The 12363-nt window shown below is 48.4% G+C and overlaps 1 protein-coding gene across 1 annotated transcript; it reads right to left on the reverse strand.

Moving 5' to 3' along the window:
* Positions 1 to 721: 721 nt before the first annotated feature.
* Positions 722 to 9151, reverse strand: PRKRIP1 (PRKR interacting protein 1). The gene is made up of 6 exons (XM_040082800.2): positions 9010 to 9151; positions 7746 to 7824; positions 6249 to 6349; positions 5443 to 5528; positions 3717 to 3784; positions 722 to 1459 (listed from the first exon to the last, which is right to left on the reverse strand). The coding sequence occupies exons 1-6, from the start codon at positions 9127 to 9129 to the stop codon at positions 1344 to 1346; spliced, it is 570 nt and encodes a 189-aa protein (XP_039938734.1). The 5' UTR covers positions 9130 to 9151; the 3' UTR covers positions 722 to 1343.
* Positions 9152 to 12363: the final 3212 nt, after the last annotated feature.

Here is a 12363-nt window from a genome sequence, read left to right on the forward strand (position 1 = left end):
AGGTCTGAAGCCCTTGGATATGTACAGGGGAGCTAAACACAAACATCACTTGCACTTGGTCACATCTGCTTCCTGCCTACCATGGTAATACTGTGGAGAAGCCATTACATAAAGCCAGACAAAATGCAGGATTACTGGCAGCACTATTCAACAAAGGCAAAATCTAAAAAGAGATTCTCCCTTTTTGCTGTTTTTGCTTAAAATAATTTGGCATTAACCAAGGCTTGGTAAGAAGTAGCACCTCATTCTGGATGCAAGGCTCTGGGATGAGCACGTCTGAAAGCCAGCAGGCACTTCTAATTAAAGATACACTGAAGAGACAAAAACCAGAGTTACAAGTAAAACCACCACAGCATATGCTTTAAGCACCAATAAGTAAATATATAGAGAGATGTTATGATTCCTACCAGGGAATCCAAAGTGCAAAGCAGAGCGCTCAAGCAGAGAGAAAGGCAGGTGTCATTACAGGAAGCTGAGCACAAGCAAGATGATTCCATTCCAAGCTTTTCTGCCACAGGATTCAGAGGCTTTTCACACAATCTTTGGGAAAAGCTATTGTTCCAATTCAAAAGCAAAAAGTAAGTGACATGCAGCTAACACCTTCTCCCACATTTTCACGCGTGCCATGTCACTTGATGTCTTTGTCCCTTCCTGCAGCACTACAGCACCTCTTTATTTTACTAAAATCCTCTTCCAAAAAGAAAAATAGAAGACAGAACAATCCAACACATCCCTTTTATTAATTTAGAAAACATGGAAGAAAAGCAATAGGGAAAATTTTAGCATTAAAAAAGGGATCCTGATTAAAAATCTATAGAACTTGTCTAGCAACATAAACTGATTTCTTTGGGTTAGAGATGACCCCATACAAAACCCCAAATGCAGAACACTCACAGTGCAGGAGAGTCTGGCTACAGACCACTTTTCTACTTCAGGTTAAACTCTTCCCCTAGATTCATGTATCCCACTGCTACCAGCTTCAAGATAAGTAGAATACGTAGCCTTCACAGTAATATTTCCCTTAAATGGTAATAGTTGTTTTAGCTTTCAGACAGAAAAACACTCTGGGCCATTTTAGAAAGAACTCTAGGGTCATAGAGACTTATGGCTGACTCTTTAGAGCAAACTTAGAGCAGACTGCACAGCAGTTATACAAGCAATTAAGAAAAAAATCTCTTATTTGGCATTTCTCTATCATTTTCTCTCAGGCCTGTGACGTGAAGGCCATGCCCTGCTAAGCAGATGTAACGTACGCCAATGGGTTCTGCTTGGCTGAGATGAAAGACTTTCATGCTCCTGAATATAAAGCAATGAACAGTGTTTCCAGCTGTCCCTGGAAGGCCTCATCCTCTTCCCATCACAAAACTTGGCTCTTCAGCATCATCTTCCTTCTCTTCCTCCTCCTTGCTATCCTCTTCATCATCCTCGCTGCTGCCTTGCTCTTGGGATTGCCCAGGTTCTACAAACACAAACAGGATGAATGGATGAGGCTTCCTTGTCCAGCATTTCTTAACAAAACACTCTCAGGTGCTCAGCAAATGTGGATTAGGTCAGGCTAATTAGCACGGATGGGTAACAAATTCCCCTGTGTCTTCCTTGTAAAGCGTCTCACAACTAAGCAGTCCTAGATACTCAGGGAACAGGAATCAGGTTCTATTAATTCTACAAAGTGATGAGGAGCTCAGAATATCAAATTCTCCCTCGGGAAATTCCCTTATCTCCAAACATTACCAAGTCCATCCTTGAGTAACTCCACCTCCTCTGGAACACTATTTTCTTCAGAGACAGTCAAACACTGAGGTGATAGATTATCTCATTCCCAATCTCACCTCTGCAGGCTGGGATGAACTTTGAAGGATCACACAGAGCACTGGGAAGCCACAGGCAAGACTCAGTATATTCCCACAACCTATCCAAGTTCACAGAAACTCCATGAGGTGCCATAAACTTTTACAGACTGTTTGCTATACTGCAAGCACAGAGACACATTAAGATATGCCCTCACAGAAAACTCGTGAAATCTGCTAAAAATACAGGAAACATCTACTAAAAAATAAATAACCGATAATAAAAATGAGGTATGGCGTAAAGTGGGACCTGAATCCAAGAGCCGGTTTTTCTTTCGCCCTCTCCTCTTCCTCAGGCCCAGTCACACTCTGTGTCCTGACCAGTTCATCAGGATTTAGGCTCAGTGGTCTGATGCCACCGCGTGGTGAAGTGCTGAACTTTGAGCGTTCATTGGGAGTTTGTTCGCTAATGCAACCTCGACAGCTGACCTCATTCAGTGACAGCCCTTATTCTTAATGTTTTTACTACAACAAAGATGAAATGCGGCAATTCAGAGGTTTAATTTATTCATTCGGAAAGGAAGACAAATGTTTTCCTGCCATATCCAACAAATACACTTTAATTAATTTGAAAAAACTCTCAGATCACAACCTGAGGCAGGCAAAACTAAATCAAGGAAAGGCTGTTCTCAGTCGACTAAAAATGGCTAAGAGAGGCTTCTCTGTCCCCTGATATTATTTTTTTACATAGAGAACCACAGACTGTGAAGAGTTAAGAACTGTTACAAAGACCAGGGAGTTTGGATTCTGTCTTTCAGGAACCTGTGCCAAACAAAACCACTCCAGCCCCACAACTGGTACAGGGCAATCCCTTACCACAGTGCCAATCCCTGATCCAGCTCTCCTCTCTCCCAGCCACTCCCTAAGGGATGGGTATTCTGTTTGCTCACTCAAAATGAACAAAAGTATGTTGACTCATACTTAAATTCTCCTCTCAGTTACAATTCATAAATGAGTAGCTTAAAAAAAACATCCCAAGACCAAAACAAAACACCCCAAAAATTCACTCTGCTACATTCACTTGCTGTCACAAGTAAAATTAACCTAACAATTTGTCCTCCCGTGTTTACATGGGAGGTTGGCAGTGGTTCAGCTGAAACAGATCCAACTCTGAAAAGCAAAGCACAAATAAGGTAGAACTGTCAGGCAAGTCACTGTTCCAGCAGAATTACCAGAAACTGCTGTAACTTTAAGATTAACCATTTGTGTGCTAATTCACAAGGGACAACTACTTGAAAGAGCAAGCCAAAATATACCCACTGAAAAGAAGCAAGGAGTATGCAAAAGTTTGAGCACACAGTTACACTGACATTGCTGAACATTAATTTGCAAGACTGCAGGAGAACAGAGGAAGTCAGGTTTTTCACCTTTATTTCTATGAAATAAAATAGTCCTGTGGAACAGATGGTACCAAGGTGGCTCAATTTCTTGCACATAAAATTATAACTCAGTTTCGTGCTGCTTAAGCTATGCATTTTTTCCACCTGTTTTCCCATACACATTCAAAATACACTTTAACAAAACACAGACTTGAACAATCCTGCCTTTCTGAGCAGCTGAGTTTCTGAATCTGCAGTTCATCAGAATAGTTGGGGCAAAACATCCACAAACTCAGATTCCAGAGTCTGCTGTCCAAAATTCCCCCTAATAAATGGAAAATATTCACAAACAGCCAAGTTATTTGTAAGATTAAATCTCAACATAGATGGCTTTCAAAGAGGATTCTGAAACATTAGCTAAAATAACAAGCTTAAGCTCAGGCTTTAATCCATGTATTGAGAATGCTTGGGATGGGGGATGGAAAAAAACCTAAGCTTCAATAAGGGAATAGAACCAAGTCCTGAGAAAAGCAAACTAAATTTCACTGACCTTTTTCCTGCTTCTTTTGTTCAAGTTTATTTTTCTTAGCTTGCAGTTTCTTCTCTTTTAACTTCTGGCTATAAAGCAAAGAAAAAAGACTCTCTGGCAAATCCAGTGTTGTAAAGCTTCTGCACATTTATACACTGATAAAGGGCATATTACAGACATCTTGGAAAAGCTGATTTCAGAAGAGAAGTTCAATTTAAATTTGGCCTCAAATGAAAATTCAGCAAGAGCAAACTTAGCACACGATCAAGAGAAACTTTTCTATGTTGTTTTTAAATTAATGGATTTTTTAAAGTCTTTCATGACTCCACTGCTACCAGAACTATGATACACAAGAATCTCCAAGAACACAGATGGAACAAAAATGAAACTGCCCCCACATTTTAGCTACCTAGGCTAATAAACACAAAAAGAAAATGGTTTAAAACCCAGACTGCAGAAGCTGAAATGGGGGGAAAAAAATCACCAGTAATATATACTTCAACTGAAGAAAATAAAAATAGTGCAGTGTGCTCTGACCTTCCTCTTTGGCTGTACTTTCTCAGGATGTCAGGCCCTAGGAGTAGCACTGGGGCTAAGAGGGAATTTCAGTTCATACAACCCAGCTCTCTTTGCCCAGCAAAGGCAACCTGGCAAGTTAATGGCAGGTACAGGCAGAGCAGCCTGGCATCCAAGTGCTCCTGTCTCAACAGCATAACTGAATTCTCTTGAAGCACAGAGCCAGGAACTGCACCTGCTGTGTCAGGACAGAGAAGGGAAGTTAGAGGGGCTCCTGCAGGGCAAAGCCACGCCATTAGAGCATAGCAGGGGACAAGGAGGTGTTAGTGTTTAGATAGCATCTGCTGTTGGAACAGTTGTTCTCCATCTCAGCCAGGGAAGAGGCAGCAGGCCAGATCTGACTTGCTGGCCATCTGTTGGACCACATTAAATTAAACTAAGATGGCAACAGTGTTTGTGTTGTGCACTTTTGTGTTAACATGGCAGTGAGTCACTTTGCACAGGCCTTTCCACAGCAACTCTCAGGCACAGCATGCAAAGCAGCAAGGGAGAGGCTGCTCACGGTCAGACCATGGGAAAGAGCAAGAGCCACGATTCCCTGCCACTTCTGAAACCTACCCTGGACACAGAGAGTGGGATTTAAATTCTTGTGTCACTGCACTACAACGTTCAGGCTATTACTCGAGAGCATCAATCTTGTAACTGTTTCATTTTGTCTAAAATTTAAGAGAATGATGGATTTCATATTTTTTTAGTATTTCCACCTAACTTATTAGACTTGGCCTGCCAGACATTTCAATAGGGTAGGCAGAAGCAGCCTACCCACAACGCAGCACCCAGTTTTGCACTGAAATTGCTTGGTATCAAATGATTTAGACATAAACTTAAGCCAGAAATAGACACAAACCTTTCCTGACACTGTTAAAACAAATACTGCAGCAAGGCATGTTGCAGTCAAGACCACAGTGTCAGCAAAAGCAGCTCAACCAGTCCAAAGTTATCCTGCAAGCAATGACACAGAAAAGAAACCACCCCAGCAAAGCCTGTCAGGTTTACAGCTACCTTTGGAAACCAAACATTGACATTGACAAATTTAATTTCCACAGCCAGACTTCCCAGCTGATAGATGCAGACACAGAATGACAGTGTTTATCCAGAGCATGCAGCTACAGATGAGGCACAGGGAGTGAGGGTTTCCATGTCAAGCCTCCTGGGAAAAATCTGCCCTTACCGCTTCCTTCTGCGTTTTGCTGTTTGCTCTTCTGCAATCATCTTATTCCTCTCCAGTTTCTTCTGGAATTCCTCATCTAGTCTTTGCTGTAATTGATCACATGTCATACTTTGGTCACAATCTAAATTAAAATACTTCTTTTAAAAGTCATGTCCTTTTAGGGAGAAGTCTTTTAGCAAAATACAGAAGGGAGCTCTGCCAGATTTGTCTGGCTTCTTTATACAAAGCCACGTTCCCAGGGATGACTCCTGTACAGACAGCATTTTTAACCTGCAACCTGAGCCAAGCAGATGAGGGAGGTTGGGCTTCTGCCCTAATGAATGTTTCAGTAAAAACAAATTAATAACTGGGGACACAAACATTAACATAGGGACTCATCTCGGCCAAGAGAGAGTATATCAATAGAGTTTTCTAAAAGAGGGGTCATTCTACTCGTTAAAGACTTAAAAGAAACATCTGGACTCTGTGCACAGGCACTCTCTTTGTTTCTGTCTGTGCAAGGCAGCGTTATCAGGGATTTCTAGCTTTTAAAGCATTTTCAAGTCAGCCTGAGAACACACACATTCCCATGAGGCCTTACTGTGTGCCAGGACCCCAGGGAACACAGGAGATGGAGCATGTCTGACACAAAGCACCAAATGTTTCAGTACCGACACAGACACCACGGATCACACACTCCTACAGACTCCTCTGACAAGGGGCGGCTCGGAACGGAATTATTTGTACATGACTTTCAAAGAAAACACAGATTTGCAACAAACAACAAACAGTTGGGGCTGGGGGGAGTTACGAAGAGCTGTGCTGACCTTCTCAGCCATGGCATCCATGAAATCTTGCCTCTGGTACTCTCGCCGACGGAGATGCCGGTACACGTGGAACTCCCCACTCCCAGCTCCAGCGCTGGAACCTGCAACAAGGAAGAGGGAACTGTAGGAAAGGAGGTAAACAGATGCTCACAAATCACTACAGCTGGATGCTGAGGGATGGGACACGGGAAAGGGCACTGTCAGATGAAAATCTACCAACAACACACAGAGTGTATCACCATTTTAAACTCAGCTCCTGACCAAAAACCAGAGTGAGCTGCAAATCCACACACTTTTGGGTCACTGCAGGTGCTACAATTACCCCTGGAGAGCCCACTCTTAGCTGTACATCAAGGCAGGCAAACAGCTGGAGATGAAATGCACTCCCCAATCTCTTGGCAGGCAGAGGTGAGCTACAATACCCTGCTGATGCCGCTTCCAACTAATTTTCAGCATTTCTCAAACACAAAATCAAGGTCAACAGAAAGGTGGCAAAAGGTGATATTATACTTTCCCAAGAAAGACAGATACACTGACAGTTTGTAACGGTTTCTTCATAAATTAAATCCCTACAGCTCTCTCTTCCTGGCATCAACCTGCATGCTGAAGCCCTGCAGGAGCTTTAAGCATTGAACTCCACTCTTCCCCTGTCTCCCGAGCCCTTTCTCAAGGGAAAGCACAGGGATACAAACCTCAAAGAAGACACCTAATTAAAGTCCAGCAGCTGGGAGATTGCAACAGGAGCGCTCTGGGTACCAACAGAGTCCCAGCATGTCAGGTACACCCAGAAAAACAAGGCAATTCAACTCAAGCACACAGCAAAGCTATCTGAAAAAGCCATGGGAGAATTCCAACAAGCAGATTTTATTCAGAAGCGTACGAAAACTTGAGTCCAAGATCAATTACTATGAAACAAGAAGAAGTCAACCTCTAGAAAGGATGAAGGTCTCAAAGAAAGACAGAACTTCTATATGCAGCCAATTTATACCACAGCTATGACATTTAATCCCTGCAGGTGGATGTAAAGTGTACACAGAGTACCTGGGTCAGGGTCCTGGCACAGCTGCCAGCTTCCCAGCTGGGCACACACAGTCACACCTGCTGCACGTGCCTGCTTCTCACAGCCTGAGATTCAGACTCAAAGCAGTCAAAAGAAGGACTTCATACTGCCAATCTTCCAGAGCACTCTCGGATCCATGGAGAGGACAGATTTACTCATCATCTACTTGTCATCACCAGAGCAGCAGCTTATTGCACTGCAGGCAGCCCACGTGCTGCAGTGCCACGGGCTTTGTTCTCTCTGCATTCTGACAGCCAGCAGAAAAGTGGAACCGGAGAACCAGATAAAACTTGAAAAATCAACCCTCAAAGCACATTTCACACCTCTTTTCTGCAGTGAAATGAGCAGCAGAAAAACACCTCTGTCCTTCCCTGCTAAACATTTTTCTAAGTTAACTGTGGCTGACCCCAGAGTTATGTGAGGAACAGAATCTTTACCCATGACATCTCTAACGAACTCCGGGGGAGGTCGTGGTGCCCATTCATTCAGTTTTTCAGGAATTGGTACAGTCTTTTCCTGCAAGAACAAACCAACCAGCCATCAGTATCTTCCAGGAGCAAAGTCTGCAATTTTAACACATTGTTGAAAGGCGGGATACGTCTGACAACAGCCTCTTCCACCAACTGACAGATCTCAGGAGGAGCACAGCTGCAGCAATTTCTTCATGCACAGGGATCAGGAGCAGGCAGAAGAGGAGAATCAGAAGGGATCCTCTCTGTCCCTCATATTCAGGCCTGCAGGTCAACAAACCCCAGGAGGATTAGGAGTGTCTGTGCCTCTTTTCAGCACGGGAACTAGAAGGAAGCATGTCAGCACCTTCAAACACTCGCAGGAACTGAGTATAATTCCACTATCGGTAGTCTGGGAAACGATGAAAGGTATTTGTGCACCTTCCATGCCAGAGCTAGAGGACAGGGAAGAGCAGGGGAGGGAGAACACATGGTGCAAGGTCAGAGGAAGAACGTGGTGCAGGGAAGTCTCAGCCTGCTCCAGCACACACAGAGCGGGGGCTGAAAGTCTCCTCCTGGCAAAAACCTCCCCAAGAAAGGATCAAAACACCCAGTTAGAGGACCAGGGTCATGCTCCCGCACATTAAAAGCAGTGGATAGAAGAAAGATCAGCGGGCAGAGCACCGCGGGGTCCCATGGGTTCCCAGAGAAGTGTCTCTCCTCACAGCATCCCAGAAAACATGGGTCCTTCTCCCCTCACACAATACAGTGGGGAGGGGGGGTCGGTCCTCCTCCCCTTGAGGACTCGGCAAGGAGGAAGGGGCCGTCTGTTGATCCCGTCATGGAACCGGGAAGGGCCAAGGGGGGGCTGGTCCCTCTCTCCTCACAGACCCCGGGGAGGGGGTGTCGGTTCCCCTTCCCTCACGGACATGGAGAGGAGAACGGACGGGTTGGTCCCTCTCCCGTCACGGACCCCGAGGAGGTGAAAGGGGGTGTTAGCCCCTCTTCTCTCACAGAGCCAGAGGTGGGGGTCTCGGCGTCCTTCTCCCCTCACAGACACCGAGAGGGTCTCAGTGTCCCTCTCACCTCACAGACACCGAGGGTGGGGGGCTCGATGTCCCTCTGCCCTCACAGACCCAGGAGGTGGGGTGGGGGTCTCGGTGTCCCTCTCCCCTCACGGACCCCGGGGGAGCGTCTCGGCGTCCCTCTCCTCTCCCGCCGCCCCGGGCCGTGCCCCGGCGGGTGCCCTCACCGGGTTCCTCATGAGGCGCTCGAGGCGGAGGCGCTGCTCCTCGGCCGCGCTCCGGGGGATGACGAGCGGCTGCGGCTCCTTGCGGGGCCGGGGCGGCCGCGGGGCCGAGGGCGCCGCCATGTTCCGGCCCTGGCCGCGCCCCGCCCCCGTGACGTCACGGCGCGCGACGCGGGCGGCCCCGTCATGGCGGGTGCGGTGAGGGCCGGGCACAGGCGGCCGGTCTGTGAGGGACCCCCGTGCCAGGGGCCCCCCGTGCGGGGCCCTCAGCGCCAACAGAGCCACGGAGTCGGGTCCGTGAGGGGAGAGGGACACCGAGGAAGCACCTGTGGGGTCATCGAACCCAGCTCCTGCCCTGTCAACATCCTGTCAACCAGAGCACAGAGTGCTACAAGTCGTTTCTTGGACACCTCCAAGGACTCTGTCTCCACCCACCTCACTGGGCAGCCTGTGCCAATATCTGATCACCCTTTCTGTGAAGAAATCCCCCCCTCCTAAGTCTGCACTCTGCAGCCTGGATGGAGGCTGAAGGCAGAGTCCCCAAACTGTGTGGTTGGAAGGGCCCTCTAAAGATCACCCAGCCCAATGCCCCTGGCAAGGCAGGGTCACCCAGAGCCGGTGACACAGGAACACGTCCAAGGGGGTTTGGAATATCTCCAGACAGGGAGACTCCATGGTCTTCCTGGGCACCTTATCCAAGTGCTCTGCCACCCCCAGTGGGATTCTTTGAAAGCACAGGGTCACAGAACCATGGTTCAGGTTGGAAAGGACCATTGGGGTCACCCAGTCCATCCCCCTGCTCCAGCATGGTCCCCTGAGCGTGGCACTCAGGGCTGTGTCCAGAGGGATTTTGGGGGACATCCCACACCCTCTCTGTGCAGCCTGTGCCAGTGCTTGGTCACCCACACAGTGAAGAACTTCTTCCTCATAAGCATCACAGGATGGTTTGGATTGGAAGGGACTTAAAAGTTCTTCCTATTCCAACCCTCTGCCGTGGGCAGGGATGCCACCCACTAGACCAGGCTGCTCTGTCCTACCTGGCCTTGAACATTTCCAGGGATGCAGCAGTCAAAGATTTTCTGGGCTGTCTGTGCTGGAGTGAAACCACCTTCACAGCAAAGAATTCAATCCTAATATCTCACCTAAACCCACTCTTTCAGTTCGAAGCAGTTCCCCCATTTGTCACTACAAATTTGTGTTCAAAGTCCTTCTGCATCTTTCTGTCCATTTGGGTACTGAAAAGCCACAATTAGGTCACCCCGAAGCCTTCTCTTTTCCAGGCTGAACCGTCCCAAATTCCCTCAGCCTTTCCTTGTAGAAGAGATGTTCCATCCCTCCAATCATCTGGTTTGTCTTCTCCGGGCTCACTCCAAGAGGCCCCTGTCTCGGTTTTGGGTGGAACTCTCACGCCATGGCTCAGCACCACTGAGGAGGGCCTGGCTCCAGCCTCTGACACCTCCCTGAGACACTCAAAAACTCAGACACAGCTTGTTCCCTGCATCACTCCTCCCGTGTCCCAGCTGTAGCCGTGCATCCTGCTCCCGCCCAAGCTGTGTTTGCTGAGCTCTGCTGTCCCCTGTCCCCTCAGGCACGTTCTCAGGGCTGCGCTGTGTCCCCAGCAGGCCGCATTCGCGAGGCAGCTCCGGCATCTGCCGCGCTCTGTCCAGGCTGAGCCCGAGCAGGATGAAAATTCAGTGTGGTTTTTTTTTCCACCGGCACCCTCAGCCTTGCCAAATCCCTTCCCCGTGAGGGTGTAAGCGATACAGCACTTCCTGGTGCCCCCGTGGCAGGCTGCCTGCGCCATCTGTTCGTGTCACTTTGGTCATTAACCAGCGCGGCCCGCGGGCTTTGTCTGCTGACAGTGATGAACGGCAGCTCCGCTCCCCACAGCACGGCCCTGCCGGGCGCTGCAGACACGGGCAGGTAGCAGGAGGAGGGATGCTGTGCTGTTTGCATCCATATTCACACCTGGGATTTGCGGGAACGGCGCCTGGACGAGCTGAGGGCTGCTGCACCCAAATGCACGCTTGCCTGACGGAGCTGGGAGAAGCCATAGCGGGGAAGAGGAGCCAGAGCTGGCTGCAGTACAGGCCTCTGCTGCAAGCCAAATTTCGTTTCAGGTTGCTGTGGCCCTACAGAAATGGCATGGCATGTGCTGGGGCTGTGTGTGCGTCACAGAATTAGCCAGTAAAGGTCAGCTGCAATGGAAGAGGGGCATAAGCCTTTGTGCAGTCTATGGAGATAAGCCAGAGCCGGGAAGTTGGGCTCTGGATTTCAGACAGCTTCGTGCTGTGCATGTGGAGAGGGTGGCAGAAAGGGGAACAGAGAGGTTGGGAATGGCTCCTGCGATTTATAGTTCATTTGTATGGCCTGAATTTATTAAGCCTCCATTCTCTTCCCCTTTCTGTGGAGAAAATCGGAGCTGATCCTCAGGTTCAGCCCTGTGTTTACAAAAGACTTTTCAACCTCGGCTGAGGTTGCTATGGAAATCACACTAGTTTGTGTCTCGTGTTTGTCTTACCAACCTGATTTGTAAAAGAATGGTGTGAATTTAGTGCTGGCTGAGTTCCCAGCTGGCCCCTGGTCCTGGAAGGCATCCTTGCAGTCTCAGCCCTGGCTGGAGCAATGCAAACAGCTTCCTCCACGCTGTCTGCCAGCTCCCTGGCTCCTGTGCCTGCGGCTCTCCCAGCCTTGGGTCGTCTTCAGCCCACCAGGACGGAAACCATCCAGTGCCAGGCTGGACTCAGCCCTGCCAGGGAGACACCAGCTCTGTTGCAGATTCCACGGCAGGTCCCCTGCCCCCTCTCAGTCACCGCAGACTGTTTTACAAAACAGAATTGCTGCAAACCGATTTGAGTTTCCTCTGCTGAGTCCTAAGCACAACTAATCCCTAACGTTTCACCCTGTTTCTTGCTCACAGCAGACACACGGCTTCCCACAGCAGGGCTCGGAATGATGAGCTGCAAGGACTTGGCCCTCCCGTGCCCGTCCCCATGGGAGGAGGGCAGAATGGCAGCCTGAGCGCTGCAGGGAGCAGCTGGACTCACTTGCCCAGAACGTGGCTTGTTCCAGCCACAGCTCAACAGCCCCAGGAAACAAACAGGCAGCTGCCTGTCATGCAGCAGAACCCTCGCAAACTGTGGGGAAAGAGACCTGGGAACATCTCTGGAACTATGTGTTGAGGGAGTTGGTGCAGACTCTTGATGTATTCTGCACGATTTACTTTTAAAAAATCTGGGGAGGGTGGCAAGATAGTTAGTTAAGTCATACAAAAATAGAAAGTATTCAATCAAAATGCAAAGCCCACAAAATCATTTGCTATGGATTGGCTACAGAGAGTGCTGGGCTGGGGTCTGG

This window comes from Hirundo rustica, chromosome 19 (assembly GCF_015227805.2).
Source record: "Hirundo rustica isolate bHirRus1 chromosome 19, bHirRus1.pri.v3, whole genome shotgun sequence".
NCBI lineage: Eukaryota > Metazoa > Chordata > Aves > Passeriformes > Hirundinidae > Hirundo > Hirundo rustica.